General features: G+C 35.9%; 1 protein-coding gene across 1 annotated transcript; it reads left to right on the plus strand.

The window, feature by feature from the left end:
* Positions 1–12328: 12328 nt before the first annotated feature.
* Positions 12329–20531, plus strand: LOC120086002. Its single transcript, XM_039042375.1, has 10 exons — positions 12329–12720; positions 12791–12855; positions 14612–14831; positions 15466–16820; positions 17361–17426; positions 17579–17707; positions 17795–17845; positions 18127–18267; positions 18365–19771; positions 19908–20531. The coding sequence occupies exons 3-9, from the start codon at positions 14660–14662 to the stop codon at positions 19358–19360; spliced, it is 2910 nt and encodes a 969-aa protein (XP_038898303.1). The 5' UTR covers positions 12329–12720; positions 12791–12855; positions 14612–14659; the 3' UTR covers positions 19361–19771; positions 19908–20531.
* The last annotated feature ends 2611 nt before the right edge of the window (positions 20532–23142 follow it).

Genomic DNA, 23142 nt, shown 5'->3' on the forward strand with positions numbered 1-23142 from the left:
AGAAAGCAAGACAAGGAAACTAGTTCCTTGTAAACTCTAAGTTTTGAACGAAGGTGTATTTCTCAGAACAACCAGTGGGAGATGCAGTTGTTGTCAGAAGATAAATTTGTTTACTTTTATTACTGTAATGAAAGTTCTTTTTATCTTTTTTGTAAGAAACATATTGTAGAGATTCTTGACAAAAAAGAGCAAGTGTTGAGAAACAAGACGATACCTTTAGTAGAGGTATTATGGAGAAATCATGGCATTGAGGAAGCTACATGGAAAGACGAAAAGCAAATGAGAAGTAAATATCCCCAATTGTTCAGTTGATATCCTTGTACCAAATTTCGAGGACGAAATTTCTTAAGGGGGAGGTAAATTGTAAACCCCAAACCCTACTTTTCTTACTTAGATATGTTAATGTATATGTTGAGTGGATTTAAATATGAGTTAATGATATATTTTAGGGAAAAGTTGAGGAATATGGAAAATGAAGGAAGGAAATTCTAAGTATTGGAAGATATGGCTCTCGGGTTGCTTTGAGGTTGGCTTAGCATGTGAAAATTTTGGCTTAATGTGGAGCTAGGCGTATAAGCCATATGCATTGATGAGAAGGTTCCATGGGTGATGACTTTGTCTTTGAAGGTTAGGCGAGCCCGTTTAATGTCTGATTATGGGCCGTGTGATGATCTTAGGCGATGGTGATGTGCAAGGCAAGGCGTGGCTTGAGGTAAGGGTGTTGCAAGCTAAGGAGCCAAGGCGATAGTATTGGACGCATAAGGCCACCATGCATTGATAAGGGATGTGCAGTAGCCAAAGGTTGTAAAGGTTAGTGGTGTACGCGACAAGGCAAGTGCGTTGGGCACACGACATGAGCGAGGCAGCTAGGCGTCGAGGCTGGGTGTGCACGCTGACCAGTGTACGGGCGATGAGACTATATGTTGGCCACGAGCCTATGCAAGGAAAGGTGGAGATGTGTCGAATGATGCATCGAGTGGTAGGTGAGTATGGCATGAAGGCCTTATGTGTGGAAAGGTTATGTGTATGCATAGGTATGCGCTGGTGACAAGAGACATGAAGCATGCGCTGCTCGGTGAGGTATGCGCCAAGGCTAGCGTGTGTGCGTTGGCTGGTGGTGACGCACGACAGTAAGAGCATACGATGGCCAAGGCATGCGCCTAGTTGGTAATGCGATGAGATTGAGCCATGCATTGGTTGAGGCTATGCGATGCGCATAGCAAGGCCACGAAAAAGGAAGGTAGGGCGTTGGGCACAAGGCATGCCAAGGCATGCTCTGTCCGAGGGGGCATGCGGCCAAGGGGTAGCATACGATGGCATTGGATATAAGCCTTGTCTTAATAATGCTGGTAGTAAGGAATCTTGCATTGGTGGCCAAGGGAAGGTGATTATAACCACCGTTTAAATGGCCAACTGTTATGATCAGATGAATTAACCTCAATTAGTGGATGAGATGGCAGCTTGGTAATTAAAGAACAATATGCAGACTTGAGTATAGAAAGGGAAGGCTGACTTCAAATGCACGGTTTGAACAATTTACTCGTGATTTTGAGGTGATTTTAAAGCCATCTAAAAGTTGAGTAAGTGTAGTTGATGAATAGGGCTGCTAGAAGGAAACTCCAGAGGAATCGAGCTGGAAACTGAAGAATTTGCAAGAAGGTCGAGCTCTCGGGTTAATCTAAGCCAGTGTTAAAGATTTGAAGTTTTTGGCCAAACCACAAGGAATTCTGAGCTCAAAGTTTAAGGCAAGTATATTAAGACAATTTTGAACAAAATTTCATAAGAAAATTTTCTAGGAAAAGGCCTGAAAAATGAGTTATTTAAATTATAAGTTGAATCTGGAAATTTTGAACAAGCAGGCAACTCAAGGGCTGGCACGCGTGCAAAAGGTTAAGTTGTGCGTTGAGTTGTGCATTAAATTGTGCAATGAGCTGTGTAGGTGTGTGCTGAGGGCTTAGACGCATATAAGACAGTGTGTACGTTGATGTGTGGCTGAAGGAGCACCTAAGACGTGTGATTGGCACATGGTATGCGATGATGGTGTGTGTGTGTCTGCCGCATAGCCAAGGTTTAACACCTAAAAAAATTTCTAAGTTTTCAATGCATAGTGAGGTAGGCGTTGAGAGATAAGATCAATATGTTAAGGAAAATGTGAGATTAAATATGCAAGTTAGTCTCAAAAGGGAGACCATTGCTAGTAGCTAAAACATGTTGTTATTTCCACAGGGTTGACACCAATAGGAGAAGCTTACCAACCTTAAAAGGAATTGCCAAAGCCATGAGTGACTATGATTGTTTGCTAAATGTTTTTAGAAATCCATGTATTAATGAAAGTTTATTCCTATGCTAGTTAGTTTACAAAAAAATTCCCAAGAAACACAATTTTTCCTATGATATGAACACATGCTAAATGTTAAGTAATAAGCATGTTTTTAAGTTTCAATTACTCAAAGCATGCATTAGATGTTTGTACCTAAGTGACTTGATGCTTATATCTCAATTTATGTTATTATGTTTTAAGCATATACATATCAGTAAATAAGTTTCATGTTGATTAAGTTAAGCTCGATACTGAAGTACTTAGAGAAGGTATCTGAGCAATAGTACCTAAGGTATGATGGTACTTAGTTATTACCATGTGCACGTAGGTAGATTCGACATTGGATGTATTAAGATCACTCCACACCAGCTAAGGCTTGACGTTGGGAGATTGAGCAAAAGGGTTCTCTCTCAACTAAGGATCAGTTCAGTTATGTTTTCAATTATGAGGAACTTATAGAACTTTTATGTACATGTTTCTTGGCAAGTTTCAGATTTCAGTATTGGATTTCTAGTTTTCAATTTTTAAGCATAAGAACTATGTTTAATTAAGTCACTCAATGGGTTAGTAGCTCACCCTGTTTTGAATGTTTTTCTCTCCCCATGTAGTATTCAACTTCCTAAAAGATAACTTTGCTGCTGCTCTGCCACTCAAGGAATCTATCTTGGAAAGAAGTTTAGGTGTTTATTCTACAAATACATGTACACGTGTCTTGTCTCATATAGGGACTAGTTTAGCATGTTGGGGCCCACTAGATCTTGTGATGTACGTATGTTATGTTTATGGAAGGTTTTATGAAACCTTATTGTTGTTTGAGTATGTAAAGTGTTGGTTGATATGTTCAGTATGTTTATAAATATGTTTGTATTCTAGGGTTTCTAAGCAAGTTAAGCAGGTTAGTTAGGCAGTAAGTGCTACAAAAGGGTGGTAACTGCTGCAATCATATTTCCTTTCAGGTTAAGAGGGTAATCTGGGAGGGGGTATGATACTTAAAGCTTAAAACTAGTGCTTGATCTAGATAAGGATTAAAAAACGAAGAAAACAAGTGGTCACTCACCAAAAACAGCCACCCGAGTCCAAAGTTATGACATATTTACTAACAACGAGATTTATAGTGTCACTGATAAAAGTCGTAGTGCCGCAGTGCTTAAAGATAGCGCCACGACACTCTGTCCAGGGTCAATTTCCCCTACTTTCATCAATTTGACCCTTTTCCTTGCCCTAGGTTAACCTTTGACTTTCTTTAGGGGTATTTTGGTCATTTTACCCTCAAAATTGCTTGTTTTGGTCTAAATGCTTGCTTTCCTACAATTAAACATAAAAGACATTAATGATCACAAATTAAGCATAAAACTAACTAAATTCTAAACCTAAAGAAAGCACTTTTGGAGTGTTTTTCATCCTTATAGGATACACGTACCCTGATTTTCAGACTGATAAAGATTCTAAGAAATCTACATCGGGATCAGTATTCACTCTTAATGGAGGAGTTGTAGTCTGGTGCCACATAAAACAATGTTATGTTGCAGACTCTACTGTGGAGGTAGAATATGTAGCTACTTGTGAAGCTGCTAAAGAATCTATTTGGCTGAAAAAGTTCTTGATTGGTTTGGAAGTTGTTTCAAATGTCTTTGCCTATCATTCTTTACTGTGGCAATAGTGGTGTTGTGACAAATTTGAAGGAACCTTGAAGCCATAAGCGAGGAAAGCACATAGAACGAAAGTATCATCTAATACAGGAAATTGACAATGAAGGGACGTGATCGTCACACAAATAGCATTAGAGCACAACATCTGATCCATTCACCAAGATTCACATGACTAAATTGTTCAAAGGTCATCTAGAAGGTCTAGGTCTATGGGATATGTATCACTTAGACTAGGGCAAGTAGGAGCTATGACTGGGTATATTGTATGACTTAGTTTATTATATTTATCTTTTACATGTATTGTACATCCCACTAGCTTTAGGACAAATGGGAGATTGTTAGGATTTATCTCATAAATCTTGTAATTTGTATATTTTACAAATACATTATTAATAAATAAATAAGTGTTTATTTAATGAATAGAGTATTCTACATTATTTGGATAATTCAAATTCCAATAAACTAAGATCTGAGGTTATTTAATGTAGCTTGAATAATATGTAGTTGACATACAGCTGGATCGCATTCAAGGAATAACCTGAAAGGTCTATAGTATATGGATAAGATTGGGTACCTTATCTTGGTAACACTATGGATATGACTCACTTTGTAAATGTTGCATCAGTTGTAAGTATTATAAACGATTTGATCCAAATCGTTCATATGATGACATACAAGTGGAGGTATCCTATACAGTGAGTCTATATAAGACTGAACCACGAAATATAATCTCTCTTTATAACACCGTTAATTGAAGAGATTTATATTTCAAAAGATAACCATGTAACTCGATCTTAATCTTGAATGAGTTGTGAACTCTTACTCATAAAAGTCGTTCTTTGATTTGTATGGGTGAGAGTGTAGCTGTGACTTAATATGCCTACCATTTTAGGAACAATACTGAGTGAGAAGCTGGGTATATAGCTTAACGAAATGGAATTCACTCATTCCCGACTTTACGAAAAATAGACAGATTGTTCCCTTAAGTGCAGACTCCGAGACTCGAATAATGGGGCCTTAACCTCTCATTGGCCCGATAAGGACTTTGTTTATGTTTAGACCATAAACAAAATTGTTCATTAGAGGATCAATGGTACTTAAAGTACAACAAGTAACTACAAGGGTAAAATGATAATTTGACCCAGCCATAATTACAAACAACTTGTGAATGAAGGAAATTGGACTCAGGATTTTCGTGAGTAGCGGAAGCAAACTATTCTAAATTACAATCATGAATCAACAAATCATTTACAGTTGACTTGCAAACAAACGATTATGTGATTATACAGAGAAATTATAGCATGAATAAATACAAATGTATAGAAAGCAGACTCTACGCACATCGGCAGAAACGTCTCCACGCTCCGATGCGTGACTCTGATCGAACAACAGTAACCACGAGTGCTCGATCTACATGACCACAACACCGCACAAACACAGCACGAAGACTTTGTGCTCGTCCTCAACGATCTCCTCGATCATGAACTCCTCTGCAACACGAACGGCCTCCAGAAAACCTCGACGGTGTCGAGTTGAGTCTGACACCACCAACAAAGCGACTTTGGTATTCTCGGTGTGAGAATCCAGAGAGTGGGCTCTGTTTGAACTTAGTGTGAGGCAGACGAATGGAGGAAACAACGATCGTGTACACGACTGGGCAAGTGGGAGAAGTCGGTGACCTATCGTATAGGTCGATGCCCAATCGTTTAGATAAAGCTATGCGATCGTCTAGCAAAAGCTATGTGATCGTTTAGCTCTATCGTTTAGCTTGGTCTGTCGCGTATAGACTCTACACAATTGTTTACCTTGGGCCAGCGATCGTCTAGTAAAGCTATACGATCATTTAGTAAATACTGCACAATCGTTTAGCTCGCACCTGCACGATCATTTAGCTCGCCCAACCGTCGTTTAGTAAATCTGTATTTACTTGACGACTTCCGTGAATTTCTTTTCGCCGGAGAGAAAACTCAAATTCCTTTTAAAACTTTTGTAAAAACTTCCTTTCAAAATAGGAAACTGATTTATTTTTAAACTCACGGTTACCATGATCCAATAATCACCTACTACTTTGGTTATTTAAAAAAATATTAATTATCTAATAATTAATATTATTATGAATATAAATGATAACCAACTTATCATACTATATTTATAACCTATAGTTTTAATATTTCATCTCATGAAACATATAAACCATAGTTCTTTTTCTATTCCATGGTACTTAATGTAAATCTCATTTACATCAATCCTCCACTAGATGTATCTTATACATCATATCGATTATATCATATATAATCAAAATACCTCTTGTCAATTTGAACATTTCAAATCAACACCAAGAACTGATCCTCAACAGGATCCAAGCTACCTAGGGGACCTCATGGACCTGTAAATCCGAAGCTCCAACGGTACGTGAATAACTAACTAAACTTTTTAGTCACGGGATCCACAATCCGTTAACTGCTAGGCACTCCACTACAGCTGAACTCTCCTCACTACAGATATAATATGTGTCCATCTTAACCAATCAGTAGTGTGACAACCCTTCACAAATCGCTCGTAAGTACAACTGGGCCAATAACCGTTATGCCCTTGTAGTTACATCTGTCTCCTTAAGTACCACTGATCCCTCTAATGAACATAAATCATAGTCCTACTATGACTGAGTCTTCTCTTCCAAAGAGAAGTTGTGGCCACTATGTTCAAGTCCCGGAATCAGTCCTTAAGGGAGCAATCTCTCTACTTATCCCTGCTTCGGAAAATAAGTGAATTATATCTTATGGATTGAGTTCCCAGCTCCCAGATCAGACAAGTCCCCAAAAAGGTAAGCATGTTGAGTTGGAAATCTGGCCACTCTCACCCATACTAATCAAAGGACCGCCTTCAAAGGCAAGAGTTGCCAAAACACTCAGGATTGAGATCGTGTCACCTATAGTCGTTTAGGTGAGATGCAAGTCTCTAGTATCAACGGTGTTATACACATAGTCTAGTCATCTCGTGGTTCAGGTCTTATACAAACTCTTTGTATAGGACACCCCCGTTCCACATCTCCACACGAATGGTCAGGATCTACCATCTGTAGTAGTTTACAACACTTGCAAACCTCTACAAAGCAGGCCGTATCCGTAGTGTCACCAAGATCAGGTATCCCACCTTAATCCTTATATTACAGACCGATTTAGGTTATCACTTAAGACATGATCCATTTATATACCACATATACATGCTTAAGTTCACATAAGATAACCAAGGAGCTTTGTTTATTAGATATGAGTAAATACCAGAATTAAATAATACTTATTTTATTCATTGAACAATGTGTATCTTTACAAAACAACGAGACTCCGGAAGAATTAGGACACCAATCCCAACAGTGAAGGGTTGACTTTAAAAAATATGGTTACTTCAATGGACATATATATATATTGTAGTTCATAGGAGTGCAACCATGAGTCTTTAGTGGAGTGCACCATAGTTAATGAATGATAATTAACTTAATTAAAGAGTTTAATTAATTAATCATGAATCATTGGAGCTTATACTTGTAAGCCCATTAGGTCCCTCTGCTAGCTCACAAACGGATTAAACAATAATTTTTAAGTGGATGGAATTTAAAGAGTTTAAATTATTGTAAAGGGAATTAATTGTATAATGTTAATTGCGTATGATACAATTAACATACATTATAATATAAAGTTAATTTTGAATTAGATACAAAATTAAACTATATAATATGAGAGTATTAATATTCTAATAAGATTCAAATATTAAATTAATATGAATTATATTTATTTTAAAACTATAGGTTATAATTAATATGAATAAGATTCATATTAAAACTATAAGTTATGTGAGTGCAAATTTAGAATATGGTTAAAATTAATTAAATTAAATATTAGATATTTAAATTAATTGATTTATTTTTTAATTAAATTAATATATTTAATTAGATTAAATTAAATTAAACCCCCTGCATTACATGAGAGTGGGAGAGTGGGAGATTGGAGAGAGGGTAGTTACCCTCCCCTCTCTGTCTTTAAATCTGCTGAATATTTTGAAGTTTAGTGCTACTTGAATAAAATTCAAGTGAAATATTCTCACTCCCACTCTCTCTCACACATTCTCTCCATTTCACATACTTTTAGAGCAACGAGTTCTCTATTTTTCCCTTGCCTTCCACAAGGTTCCCACAAACCACCTTGTCCAAAGAGGATAGTAGAGAAGATCTCTTGGTAGTGTCCTGCTCGTGAATTTTGTTCGTATAGTGTTGTGAAGGTTCAATTTTATTATGTGAAGATAATGAAGGTTATTCTTCAAAGGTAATATTCTTTACATTTGAAATCCTTAAGAGCATGTTTAATTCTACAACTTTATTATTATTCTGTTTAAAATTCATCCAACACAATTAAGGCAAACAACGATCACATGCTTCTGCACAAAGAATTCGATTCCTTCAGCTTAAAGACCGGTGCCCGAGCTAGAAGAGGGTAAAAGATGGACAGAGGATGCCATTAGGTTGTCCCAAGTCTCTAGAGTTATCCTAGGTTGGTTTCATCACACACTCACGTAAGGAATAATAGGAAAAGTTTTAAATTGTTCATTAAGTTGTAAGTTTCATATTTTAAAGTTCTATAGCATGTTTGAGAATTAAGGCCCGAGTCGGGGGTGATTTAATAGCTCTCCAAGTGAGCTATTTATTCCCACCTAAACCATGTTAGTTCTTAGGAATTTAATGTTAGTTCGTGCTTTTGACAGATAAACGAGCAAAGGAGACTGTCGGGACAATTCGGGTGCATTTTGGTCAAAATGGAGAAAATTACCATTTTGCCCCTAGAGGGAGTGCAGTGGTGCCCTACTCGGCGTCATGTGTTGCGCGCAAAGGGTAGAATGTTCACTTGGCGAGAGCGTCGCAACACTCTCCAACATCGCAATGACGTTCCACACATCTATCCCAACACATACTTATGTGCGAGGTAGGCGCTACGCCAATGAAAGCCATAGCACAGCTGCACTCGACAGACTTCTATATATATTCCTCGAATTTTAGGGAAAAATTATGCAAGGGGTGAGGAGATGGACGAATTTTGAAGAGCAAATGCAGCCACCAGTCATTTTCTCTATTCTTTTTCATCTTTTAGCTTAGGATCTTTATTTTCTTTTGGGTTATAACAATTTATCGGAGCTTTCTAATCAATTTGTCTATGGGTTCATGAGGTAAATTGTATCTAGTTTTTTTGGAGCAAACCTTTGTAATTTTGTGACACTTTCTTGATTAAATTAATGGCATTTAATCTATGTTCCTTTTGAATCTCATGCATATCTAGACGTATGTCTTGAATGGATCGACACCCCTCCCCTCGGATGTATGTCTTAGCTAAATGATTTAGGGCTCGTGCATTTTCAGATTATTCGCCAAGGCTTGAAATCATTAAAGGTCAAGAATTGTATGCTAGGCCCTATAGCTTTTCTTGGGTCTTAGTTATGCATGCCTTAGCTTAGTTCAAAGGAGATTTTGGTTAACTAATTAGGCTTTCATAGGTAATTAACCACATAGTTGAACCTTTAATCTTAATGTGCATGTCTTGAGTTTTATATGATCGCTTAGAGCTCAATAGAACTTGAGACTTGTAGTTTAATTAGGGCTTATTGGGCTTAAGCATTAATTAATAATTAGCGTGCTTACTCGGTTCGTTCTAAATTAGTCGTCCACTAATATAAAGGCTAAATTTGGTCGTTCCGAACGAGTCATTGTGAACAAGTAAATTAAATATATGCTTAATCAACAAATTTCATTGATCGAAATTACTTAGGAATCCCTTTGCTCTCATAGCTAGATATTCCAATCTATAGATACATTTACCTTTATCTTACTTTTTTTTTTTTACAAAATTTCTTCATATCCTCACCAACATCCTTCCTCCTTCCATTTACCGCTATAACTAGTTAATTAGCTTAATCAAATATCATTTAGAGCTTCCCTGCAAATCGACCTATGTTTGGCACTTTTGCTACGCCTTTGTAATAGTAGTTGTTGAGTTCAGTATAATATAAATGTTTTTTATTGGCCATTTGCAGGATGGCAAATGGGTCAGATTAGTCATACTTCGTGTGTTATTGTTAGTAAAGTTGTTGTCAGCAACCCTTCACAAGCATCGAATTTAAATACTTTAAAGCCAAAGAGATTTTTTCTTGTGAAGATATAAGTTTATGGCTTTATGAGACTGCGGTGTTAAAGGTTTGAGTAATCAATTCTTTAGCAAAGGTGTTGTACAGCATCAAAGTAACTAAAGAACGAACTTGGAAAAGATAGTTCAAGATTAAAGCTAAGTTTCAGAGTTGTGTCTACAAAACTTTCAAAATTCTTATGATAGAGGGAGACTGTAATACTACTCATTTTTAGATTGAATAGATTTTTGTCAATTCTTGTGGAATCATATTGAATATTTGACAAGACATTTCGTACCTTGCTAAAACATCGATCGTTGTTTGCCAACCATACATGGTATAATCAAATCCAATTCTCTCTCGATATGTTCCTAAAAAAATCTGATTCGTGCGGATTCTTCCTCCAACTAAAGAAGAGATCTTGATATAATTTCCACATATGAAATTGAGCACAATTTAGTAAAGAAATATCCCACTTGTTTCACAAAAAGAGATGATAAACATGCTCAATTTCATTTGATTGAATAGACCTTCCCATTTCTTTATGGCTCAAGGGGAGGGAAAGGAAGGAAGGAGTGAGGGAAGACCTCACCTTTTTTTATTTTTAATTTTGATAGAGGGGATGGAGAAAGTGGACAAAACAGACTCGCATTTCCCAGTCGAAAAGATGAGTTCCTTTTTCGTCTCACATTTCTCATCAAACAAATACAAAAAAATCATCATATTGAAAACGTTCCTAACCCTCCAATCCGTTCCCTTTACCTCTTATTTTAATGTGTGCTTCTATAGGAACATGCATGCAAGAAGCGCACTGTAGAGATAATCAACATAGATAGACATAAAAGATGTAAGTGAACGTAGAAATTAAGGAAAAGGTAGAAAAAATATATCGGGTTTATTCACTCCATACATATAAATAAGTAAAAGAACTTAATCCGTATTTTCTATTTATTCATAAACTTGCAACAAAATCACCCCATTGCTATCCTCGTGTGTGATCGGATATTGAAGTTGTTCATCTTCTAGTCTCAAGCTTGGGGAGATTGGAGGAAATCCATTAACACAAGGAAAAACCTCGATCTCCCATAGCCAACTGAGACCACTCGACCAATCTCGTCCACTTAACGATTCATGTAAAAAGCCCCCGCCCTTGAACTGGTTATGGCCATGGCTTGTATCAAATAGTACTCCAATGGCATTGGAGGCAGAATTGAGATGCCATTTCGGAGGCCAGAAAAGTATTTAGGGAACCAGTCTGATTCTATCTCTATTCGTTCCATTTGAAGACAAGGAAGGATCGCAAATAATTGATCTTTCCTCACTCTGGCATAAGAACAAAGAAAGTCGTACGAGATTCTTGTAGCTTTGCCTGCTACCCTTTGGTGGTATAGTAGTCTCGATAGCAAAAAAGACAGTGTCAATAAATCCATGAGAGATTATTTGTAAAATAGCCATCAATGCTCAAATTTTTATAATTCTTCTCTGATATGATCTTTTTATTACTTATTAATACGATTTATTTTCGTTTTCGAAAAAAGAGAATGTTTATGCTTTATTCTTCCGAAGGTGGTAGAAAAGATAAAAGTTATTTAATTAATCAACAAAATTAAAGTTGGAAACTTATATAATTAATCTCTTCCTTGATTCTCGACACCATCGAGTCTACTTCTTCGCAAACATCATCGTTATCTCAGCTCTCGCCATTTCAACCCATATCTAATGTAACCCACAACTATCCCCATGAAGTAAATTGAAAAAAGAAAAGTCATAGCACAAAGACAATTACACTTTTAGGTATTTTTTTGCGTCAACTTTTCTCGACATGTTCTTAAAAGAAAATGTGAAGCTTTTGAACAATTTTGTTACGTTTTCAAGTTGTGTCATTGTTACATTCTGAATATCAAGTGGACTTAGTAATTATGATTTAATTTGGATAAAATCAAATTAAATGGTTTTTAATTGGGGTTAGTCATCCAACTGGGAAACTACATTTAAAATGAATTAAATTAAGATATTAATTCTTAAATTTTAAATTAATTATTAAATTTATAATTTTGAAAATTTTAATTTATTGTTGAGATACATTTGAAGGACCAAAACTTATCTCAAATATTTTTTTTTAATGATTATCTGCTACATTATATTTTTTATTTTTGAATTAAAACTCGGTTCGAGGCTATGAGCTTTCAAAAAATAAAAAAATGAAAAAATGAAAATGAAAGGAACATAACGGGGAAAAAAAAGGAAAATAAAAGAAAAAGAATTTCTTGGCGGCCTTCTCCATCAAACAACCGCCTTTCCTCAGTCTTCCTCTCCGGCGAGTCGGCGACACTTCAGCAGCCACAGGCGTAAGGCAGCGACGACTGGAGCCCACACCCGCGCGAACGCCCATCTCTGTGGTCGACGATGGTCTACGTTCACTCGCGAATCTGACTTGCATTGTCACTTGTGAGCACGACTCCGAACGGCTTCGCCTCGGCTTTGGAAGCATCTTTTCTTCTCCGTTTGAGACTCCAGCGTGAACAACAAGTTGTGCATCACGTTTTCAACGACTAGGCGTCTTGCAGAAGCGTTTTTTACTTGGGGGTAAGCTTTCGGCTGTCACTCACACTCAGATTGGCTTCAAAATAGCGTACCCATAACGTTTAAGGTTCAGATTTGCACGTTCACACGTTTTTGGACACCAACCAGCAAGGATCAGGGCCTTTTCGATAAAATTCGGTAAGGATTATTGCTTTAATTCGTCTTTCAAATTGGATTTAAGCGTTGGAATGATATTCTGAACCCTTGGAATGCTTGTGTTGTTATGTTTGGGTAAATTTCTAAGTAGTTGAACACATTTTGGACTAGTTGGGACTCGATTGAAGAGTCTTCTTTGACATATGAAAGTTTGTTGGTTGTAATTTATTAATTAAGGTTTATGGTGGATTTTGGATAAGAATGTTTCTGTTGAAAAATCTCTCAGTGTCGATTAAGGTTTTTCAAACTATGTTCTAACACTTAAACATTATGTTAATTGTTTAGGTTTTCTAAAAGTTGATGTTTGATCAAGAAAGTGGATTTTGGGATCAGAATCATAGGATTGTCGATCGAGAAAGATCTGTTTTGACTATTGTGATTTGATAAATGGTTGAAAGTGTGTTTTGAAATTATTTTTCTAGGTGATTTGAAAATTGACTAAAAGCGTTTTGTATACTTTTAGTCTATCTCATCAAATAAAAAAGTATGTGACTGTTTTGAATGATAGTCGGAAGTGATGTCTAATTTTGAATTGAAAGTATTTTTATTGTGGTTTTTGTTTACTTTTGAAAGGTTTGAATGATTTGAACTGATGAATTCTACTGCTGAAATTGCTATTTGAAACTACATGATTTATTTCAAATGTTTATGAATTCGATAGGGGCTATCTGGATATGCCAAGTCTCTGTTTCTTTGGAAATTGTATACTTATTTTGTTGTAGCCAAATTTGGAATTGACAATATATGGTTTGGCTGAAGCTTATTTGTGAGAAGGCACTTTTCTGTAGTTTGACATTGTTCATAATGAAGATCGATGCATGTGTTGCACTCACATGGCCGATTGGCCTCACACTTAGTAATTTGACTGTTTTTTAGTCAATTGGTAATCGACATTCCTAACTGAATAAATGACTGGTGTTACTAGGCTACTTCAACTATGCATCATTCTTACTCCATCTTTGAAAGTATCGAATGACTAAAAGTTCTATTTGTATTGAAGTACTGGCTAACTGAAAGTTTTGTTTGATTGAAAGTATTGATTGATTGAAAGCTTTATATTTGAAAGTATTGAAAGTTTATTCATATATTTTGGTTTTGTTGAACGGCTATTTGAAAGTTTCAGCCTGAAACGTTTAGTTTTAAAATTTTATTTCCTTGAAAGGCTTTGATTTTGAAAGTACTGTTTGTAGCAAAGTTTTGACTGAAAGTCTTGCTATGATTTGTATTTTTATTTACAAAAGGTTTGAAAGAAAATGAATTTCAAAGCTTGATATATCATATAGGAATTGGTTATTAAGTATTTTGGTACTTATCTTTGCTTTCAAAATGTTTTCAGATGGTAGATTAGGTGATAGTTATGAGCAAAGTGAAATTTGGCGCTCTGGTGCAGTGCAGGACATCAAAGGATGTTTATCTTAAGATTTGATAGTTTGACCTAGAAATTGTTTGTAATAAATTGCTCCTGTTGAACTATGTAAGTTGTAAAGGCTTATAATGGTTATGTTTCCGCATTTTTTGTTTAATAGATGTATTGGAAAATACGGGCTGTTACATTTGGTATTAGAGAAAGGTTATAAGGTTCTATAGACTCTACTAACGTAAGATTAGCTGATTGGTATTTAAGTTCATGCTATAATAGTAAGTTTGGAAAATCCAAATGAACATGATTTTCTTTCTAAATTGCATATTCTATGGTTATCCATGAATAATATTTAAGCCATGTACCCTTTTATGCTAGGTACTTGGGTTGAAATTTTTCGAAAGGTTGGATATAAAGACTTCTTTAATGGAGGAAGCCTGTATAGAAGCCCCAAAGTTAGTCGAATCAAAATTATTGTTCCCACCTCACCGTCGATTGAGCAAGACTTATCATACACTAGTGCGAATCCTTTCACCCTTCTGCGAGAACGGCAATGTCTCTCTGGCAACTGAATTTGATCCTCAACAACTAAGAGCTGGTATTCATTTGAAATCTCTTTGCATTTATTCTGTAAATTTTCAAACACGTGTAACTTTGGAACAAATCCAATTGAAACAACATGGTACGGAAGTTTCAGAATATCAGTTCGTAAGTGCTCGGAAATCTCTCGTTTCAAACAGAATTTTTTTTAAGAAAAAAAAGAGCCTGGTTTCATGGAATAACTATAATGATCCTAATTTCTAAAGGGTTTGGGCATGGAATGTTTGGAGATATTGTCCTAGTTTTAAGTTTTAGATGAACTCTCAATAACTTAGAACTCTGTTGTCAACCATGCGGTTTAATATTGTTAGTTAAAAAAATGGAATAATTTTGATGGCAACGATGCAGTTTCGAGGTCTTTATAGGCTTTTAGCATTATTTTTGCTGCCTGGCCTTAAAGCATTAAAAACTTGTATGAAATTATTGAACGGAAGGGTTTTGATATTTGATACAGAAATGTGGGACGAAGTGTCAAAATTCTCATTTATTTGTATGTCAACCAACTCTCTATAGAGCTGGAAATGTTGATTGTTTTTTGAATATTGACCTTACTATTGATCTTTATTTGAGGTTTTATTTGCGTTTTGCCCCATTGTTTTTGTGATTGTTTCATTCTTTTGTCTGTTGGACAGCTTATAGCAGCCACATGAGGCAGGTAACTATAGAATCATCATGCCAGCAAGTCGTTGAAGATTCTGTGAGAGTAGAAACTGGAGATTCAGCTACAGAAAAGGTGACAGTGGTTGAAGATGGTCTGGGAAGAAATACTCTTGAAGATAAACGTGTTCATGATTCTGAAGTTATGGATTTCATGAAAGATATGGTAATAGTTGAAAGAAGTGATAATGTGAGTGATCAAAGGAGAACTTTTGAGGCTAGGTCTGAAGATAATGATTGTGTTCATGAGGGAAATCATACAAACGAGGTAGAGGCAGAGCATATCGTGGAAGGAAATAAGGTGCTTGTTGATGACAACAGTTGTAGCAACACAAGGACTTCAAATCAGACAAATGGTGGAAACGATCAAATATCACCTACAAAAATTCCGGAAGAAATTGTTGAACATCCACAAGTTATGGAGGAAGAAGATGATGCAAGCATAGTTCAGAAACTTTCTGGGATAGTAGTATTGATAGATGGCCACATGGTTAAGGAAGCTTCTAAAAAGGAGGACAATCAAGAAAACGTACCTTCAATTCTTGATAAGGACATGCAACAATCTTCTGAAAATTGCGCAAAAGAATTAAAATCTGAGAGCATAGTTTGCAAGACTGATCTAGAGATGGAAAAATCTTATGTTTCTAGTATTGAGGTCATGGTGGAGGACAATAAAGAACAATGCAGGGAAAATGTTTCTGGAGCAGATCCTTCATATATGGAAAAAGAGATACCTTGTGGGGCTTATGAACAGAGTAAGAATGGTGGAGATAAAGTTATCACAGTGGACGTTGATGCTTCCAAAGTAGAGCACAAAATGCTGCTGGAAGCTATGAAAGTGGATGATTATATGATTGAAAATGGAGAGATTGAGGAGGGAGAAATTTGTGGCGATTCAACAAATGAAATTTCAGAAGATCCAGTTGTTTTAACTGAGAAGGTTGATGGTATTCAAATTTCCGAGGAGAGAATGAATAGAAGTAAGCTTCCTCTGATTCAAGCTAATGGAGAAGCAAACAAGCATGTTTCCTTATGCTTGGACAAAGCCGTGTATGCAAGTCATGAGAATAGAGAAGAATCCAAATCCAAACAAAATAAAAGTAGCATGGATTCTTGCAGACATAGAAGCATTGTTTCAGAAAAAATGGTGATTAGTACAAATGAAGATCAGAATGGTTTTATGTTAGAGGAAAGAGGATATACAGGGAAAAATAACGGTAGCAAAAAGGATGTAGATTCTTTTACAGCACATTTTAGTAATCAAGTCCTTTGCAGCCAGGTTCCAAAAGAACATGCCAATGGAAGGAAAGAAATTGTGTCCGTAGAAAAGGTACTATTATATAATTTTGAGTTTAAATTGTTGCATTAATCTCTGTGTTTATAGCTTTTTGACTGCATCTCGTGTATACAATGTACCAATATAGTATTTACCGATGACATTATAGATTACTATGACATATAGTATCAACAATTTAAGAGGAGGCAGAGGGTTTTTTTTTGTCATACCTGTTATGGTTTTAGCATCGAAACATATATGTGATAGTGATAGTAATTTGTATACACAATTTACATCTCGCCTTATTTCAGTTTCACAATCACAAGTTTCTTTGTGATGGAAAATGTTTTTGGTTAATATGTAATTACTGATCGTGATAAAGGTTCCCCCCCCCGGTAAAAGTGTTTTCTCCTTTCCCTGCTTCCATTAATTGTCTCTATGATGTGATTGTCACTTTCATTATAATTTTTGTTCAGAGTGTAATTTTAGACATTGTCAATCTCTTCCATCGTGACTAATGTGGATTTATATGGTTAATTGTGATAAGTTATCGAAATTCAGTTGATTTTTTGTTCTAACAACTTTCCATGGCAGGAAACTGGGGCTTGCAATAAGAAAAAACGTGGTCCAGGATCGGAAGGGAGAAAAGAAAGGAAAAAGGTATTACTACTTTCAATTTTCTATTGCTTTGAAGTGTACAATTCCCTTTAGCTATATATGGCGATATTTCTTTTTCATGGCATTCACGTGTTTGTGTGGTGTGTTTTTGTTAATACTTTTTTCTCACTCACCATGAAAATTACATTCTCAAGATACAAAAAAGAAAGAAGCGGGCTGAGAAGAACAGAAAAGATGGTGTCAAAAGGTTGAAGCTACATACAGTGACGGTGCCTAAACCTGTAGTATACTGTCGTCATTATATTAAGGGGAGGTGCCAAGAGGTTGTATGATTAATTTTGTATTTTCTTTGTTATAAGGTGAACATTTGTGGATCATACTTATATTACCATTTGCCTTTTATTTTGCAGGGTGACAAGTGTAAATTTTCTCATGATACAACTCCTTTGACAAAATCCACGGTAAGTTCTGGTTCTCAACAAATGTTTGTTGCTTTAGTTCATTCTAACTAATTCTGCCTGATTTTTGAGTGGTTTGCTTCGATTGGCACTTTGGCTCCCAGTTGGCTTCTTAAGTTGTTCTTACCTTATCTGCTCCCAAATTATAAACATATCATGCTTCCTTTATTTTGGGGAATCAGTAACGACTATAGATTATTGGTTTTAAAAAAAATCTATGTATACATATTCCCTACTTCTGCTGAGACTTTTCTCTGTCTAAATCAATCATATTGATCTTGCAGCCATGTAGTTATTTTGCACGTCATTCATGTATGAAAGGTGGTGACTGTCCCTTTGATCATCAGCTGTTCAAGTATCCTTGTAGCAATTTTGTTTCCAATGGTTCATGCCCTAGAGGGGATACTTGTATGTTTTCCCACAAGGTATACATTTTGCATTCTCAAATGTGATTACTTTGCTTTTCGGTTTCATTAATCTAGGTGCATTATGGTCGGTTAATACTTTGCCGATTTGTTGCAGATGTTGCCACAACTACAAGAGTCAACTAGTATGCCAAATTTGAAAACTGAATCCAAACCACCAGTAATACCAGATAGTTTGGACACTCAAAAGCAATTGAATATCAGTGGTCGCCTTAAGCAAAGTCTTGTTACTGTACCCAACGCCATAGGAGCTTCTTGCAATAGAACTCCATTAGGAGGAACTCTGCTGAAGAAAATGACTGGACCACCGCCTGTTGGAATTAACTTTCTCTCTTTTGGGAAGTCACCGGACAGTTCTTCCCAGATGAAGAATGGTAATGGGGAATGTAGAAATGTGTTAGCTCAAAGTGGGTTGAGTTCGGTAGAAAATTCAAATGAAATCTCGAGGAAGATTCAGCCAAACACAGCACCTAAGGGCATAAATTTTTTGTCGTTTGGTAGAACTTCACTACAGTCTGACCATGAGAACTTAGCTACTCCTCCAAGCTACAATAGGGGTTCTATTCCATCCGGTAATCAGATCCAGGCTGTTTCAAAAACTGGTCATGGTTCCAATGAGCTACTAAAGAAAGTGCAAATGACAACACCCAAACAAACGAACTTCTCATCTCCCGTTGGAAATTATGCTTCTAATGAATTGGTTAGCTCGTCTTCCAACTTGAAAGCAGGTACTGATTTATTTGTACAGAAAAAGGGAAGTGTGTGTGATCAGCATGAAGGCTTAAGTGCAGTATTATCGAGGCTGTCAGGTACTCCGAGTTCTTCAGGTCAATTTTCTGATGGCTTAGCTTCTAGCATGACTAAAGGAACACCAAAATCAGCTCAGAAGGCACTGTTGTCAACATTGGCATTTGCTGCAAAACATGATTCCTTTATGAATAAAGGTAAATCTAGTGCCTTTCCTGCTCTCGGTAATGAGGGTAACAAGGAAGGTGGGAATGGGAACATGCGTGGTAGTTTGAAGAATGATCAAGCCAAAGCTTCAAAACTTTTGGATTTATTGTTAGGCATTGGATCTAAATCTAATTTGTAAAATGAATCCTGGTGGGTTTCTGTTAACCCAGCTTTACACCAAGAAAATTGGATCAAGCAGCCAAATCAGGTATTGATGAGTTGCATCACATAGGTTTGATGTAATTATACTGCATGAAGATTATACTGTATGAAGAGAATCCATTGAGTTTGTATGCCTTCTTAGAACTCAAGGACACACTTGTACAACCTCTAGAACAAATCTATTCAAGTAAGGTTGTAAGTTTGGTATGCCTTCTTGTGCTGTCCTTTCGTGGCTTTGCAATCTGAAGTAGCTCTCAAATATCAAAATATATCAAGTGGATGTAAGCTTGAGTTCTTGTTCGCCACATATCCCTTTAAAATTTTGTCTCGACAATGACATACCCTTCGTGATTAACAAAGAAGAGCCACTTCTTGAGAAAGCAATGAGGTAATTTCTTTCTGCCTCATCAGTATTTTAGACACTAATTTTAAGACTGACTGATTACTTTTACTATATAGTAAAAGATAACATATTATGAACCCCTTCATTATATTTGCACTGAAAATGATAACCACTGTTGCAGAACCGAGATCGAATGGTAATCCAGGGAAATGCCTGAAGAAGCCTAAGAAGGGATCAAAGAATGCCAAGCAAGCCATTCAATCGTTCAGACTGGAAATTGTGAAGGTTTCTTCAACTTTTTTAGTTCACAACCTTTTGTCAGGCTGAGGTGCTACAAAATCAAATGGAGCAAGATTCTGACGGTTGGGTGAGTTACACAATCCACATGTTTGCCTTCACCTAGCACACTAAATTCTTTCATCCTAATGCCTATGGCAAGATACGATTCAAGCAAGTATGAACCATTGAAGAAGAGTTGTCAATTATGAGGAGTTTTGTCGTCTTCTTCACGTACAACTAATAGAACAGCGCCGTCCATGAAATGGAATATAATTGGCCATAAGATACCATGGATCAAAATGCAAAAGTTTTATGACTTGACTGGTCACTCGTCGTCGTATCAGAAGATCATCTTACTCCGTGATTGACTATGTTGACCATCTATATTTTTGGAAGGATATGAAGAGTTGGACGTCTTTTGATATCAGGCAAGATTATCTTGCATGCTTGTGTTATCTCATGGTTTACAGGGGAGGCTATTCAGTGACGATAGCAAAGACAATGCTGATGAAAATGTAGGAAATATCGGGGGGGGGGGGGGGGGGGGGGGGGGGGGGGGAAGTTACTATAATTTAGTTTTTGTTTGAATATGATGATTCAATGGTACCAAGGTTCAAATGCTAGATGGAAACGTCATGATTTCAATTTTGACAGAAATGTTGGTGTAAATATCGACAAAAGGTCAATATCCTGGGAAAAATTATACCAAAAAAATTTTGAAAACTATATTTAAATTAGCAAATAAATATTTCATTTTGTTTAAATTAATTTGACCCTCTCTCTGTTTGTTTCTTGCAACGATCGAGGCACTCGATTGCGAAGATGATACTTAAAGCATCATATTTCATTTTGTTTAAATGTTTAGTATTTACTAAAATTTGTCGCTTCTTGTTTATGTTTCATAGATTTTTTTTTATAATAAAAATGTTGATTCAGTACATTTGTTGATGATAAATTCATGGACTTAGATTACTGAATTGAAATGGTTTCTAACAGTCGCCAAGTAAATTGTACAGTTTTTTTCTTCATCTGTGTAAAATTCTAGCCACATTGTAACAACAATCTCCAATTTGTTAGTTATGACTTAAAAAATCTGCATTCTTTTGCGAAATACAGTATACTTTTGATTGGATGAATTTCCATTATTTTTATTGCAATAATCAAATCTAAACTATTCGCTTGGAACTGGTTCTAAAATTGGGAAATTTTGTAATAATAAATAACCAGAGGTTTTTATATAAAGAAGTCGTATTTGGGTCATACATTTTACAAAATATATTTTCTATTTACGAAGTTTATTTAATGTTGGAGAGATTGTGCATTTAATATTAAGAGGGAAATTGCATTTAATAGGATTTTTTTTTTTTTTAATTTTCAATTGGAGAGGAAATACATTCAAAATATTTTTTTCTCCATTTTCAATTGGAGAGAGAATGCATTAAATATGATTTTATTTTTCATTTCGCGTATTGGTGTCTTCTTCGTTTTTCATGTTTGATTTTTTATATTATGTGATATCTTCCATAGTTTATTTTGAGTATTATTTGTTTTTATATAATATATTTCATTGTTTATTTGGTATATATATCTCAGGTATTCTGATATGTATGCAGTTCTAATATATTCTCATGATGTCTGATATTTATGTCATTATAATGTAATTTTTATATGATGGTATAACTTATTTGAGTTTATCTATTATAGTTCATTTTTTCTGTTGCATTTGTTTATATTTTGTGTTATTATCTCATATATACTACAGTTTAGATTCATGGTTATTTTTAAATATACGTTATGTTAGAAGAATGCAATAGATGTTTGTATTGAGTTATATATTCTGCATACTTTTTCATATATATCCATGTTGTTAGGGTTTGTGCCCTAAAGTCTCGTGTCCTGTAGTTTGTAAACAACTTTGTAAGAACGCTTGTGATGCATAATATATATGACATTTACTTCACTTCTTGACTTTGCACATTTAGATGTTTTTATTTTACCACAAACCAATAAACTTAATATCACTGGTTGTCTTTATGTAACTTAAGCATGTATGTAGTGACGTACAAGTGGATCATGTCTTAAGTGACAACCAAAATAGTCTGTAGTATATGGATACATGAGGGAAACCTTATCCTTGTAACATTAGGGACGCGACCCACTTTATGGAATTGTTACGAGGTCTGATCCTGATCATTCGTGTAGCGGACATGCGAGCAAGGGCATCCTATACAAAGAGTTTGTATAAGACCTGACCTCGAAGTGTTAACATCTCGTCATATAACTCCGTTCATGACTGAGACTTCACTTCACTAGGATGACCATAGGTATCATGATCTCAATCCTGAGTGAGTTGGAAAATCTTGCCATTGAGAGCGGTCCTTTGATTTGCATGGGTGTGAGTGGCCAGAGAGTTGACTCAAAACTACCACTTTGGGGACTCGTCTGATTTGGGAGCTGGGAACTCAGCTTCACAAGATGAAGTTCACTCCATCCCCGAAGCAAGGGTAAATAGATAGATTGCTCTCTTAAGGGTTGATCCCGGGGCTTGAACGATATGGCGCCACACACCTTCTCATGGTCCGAGAGGTGTTCACACATAATAGGACTATATTGTATTGTTCATTAGAGGGATCAATGATACTTAAGGAGTAAGATGTAACTACAGGGGCAAAACAGTAAATTAGCCTGCTGTAATTACGAGCATCTATGAAGGGTCATCGTACTAATGATTGGTTTATATCCAATGGACATAGAAATATATCTATGGCAATAAGAGTTCAACTGTCGATCTTTAGTAGAATGTCTGGCAGTTAATGAATGGTGGATATCATAACTAAAGAGTTTAGTCAGCTATTCACGTACCGTTGGAGCTTCGAGCTACAGGTCCATAAGGTCCCCTTGGTAGCTTGGATACAAGTTGAGAAACAGTTTTTGGGTCAGTTTGAAATGTTCAAATTGACGAGAGGGAGTCCGATTATATATGATATAATTGAACGAGTTAATCATATATGATATAATTAATTTTATGTATGAGATAAATTAATTTGGAGGAAATTGGATATAAATATGATTTATATCTAGTGGAGGAAAAATACTATGATTAATATATGATATTAATTCATAAATTATGAATATGA

Source organism: Benincasa hispida, chromosome 9 (genome assembly GCF_009727055.1).
Source record: "Benincasa hispida cultivar B227 chromosome 9, ASM972705v1, whole genome shotgun sequence".
Lineage (NCBI taxonomy): Eukaryota > Viridiplantae > Streptophyta > Magnoliopsida > Cucurbitales > Cucurbitaceae > Benincasa > Benincasa hispida.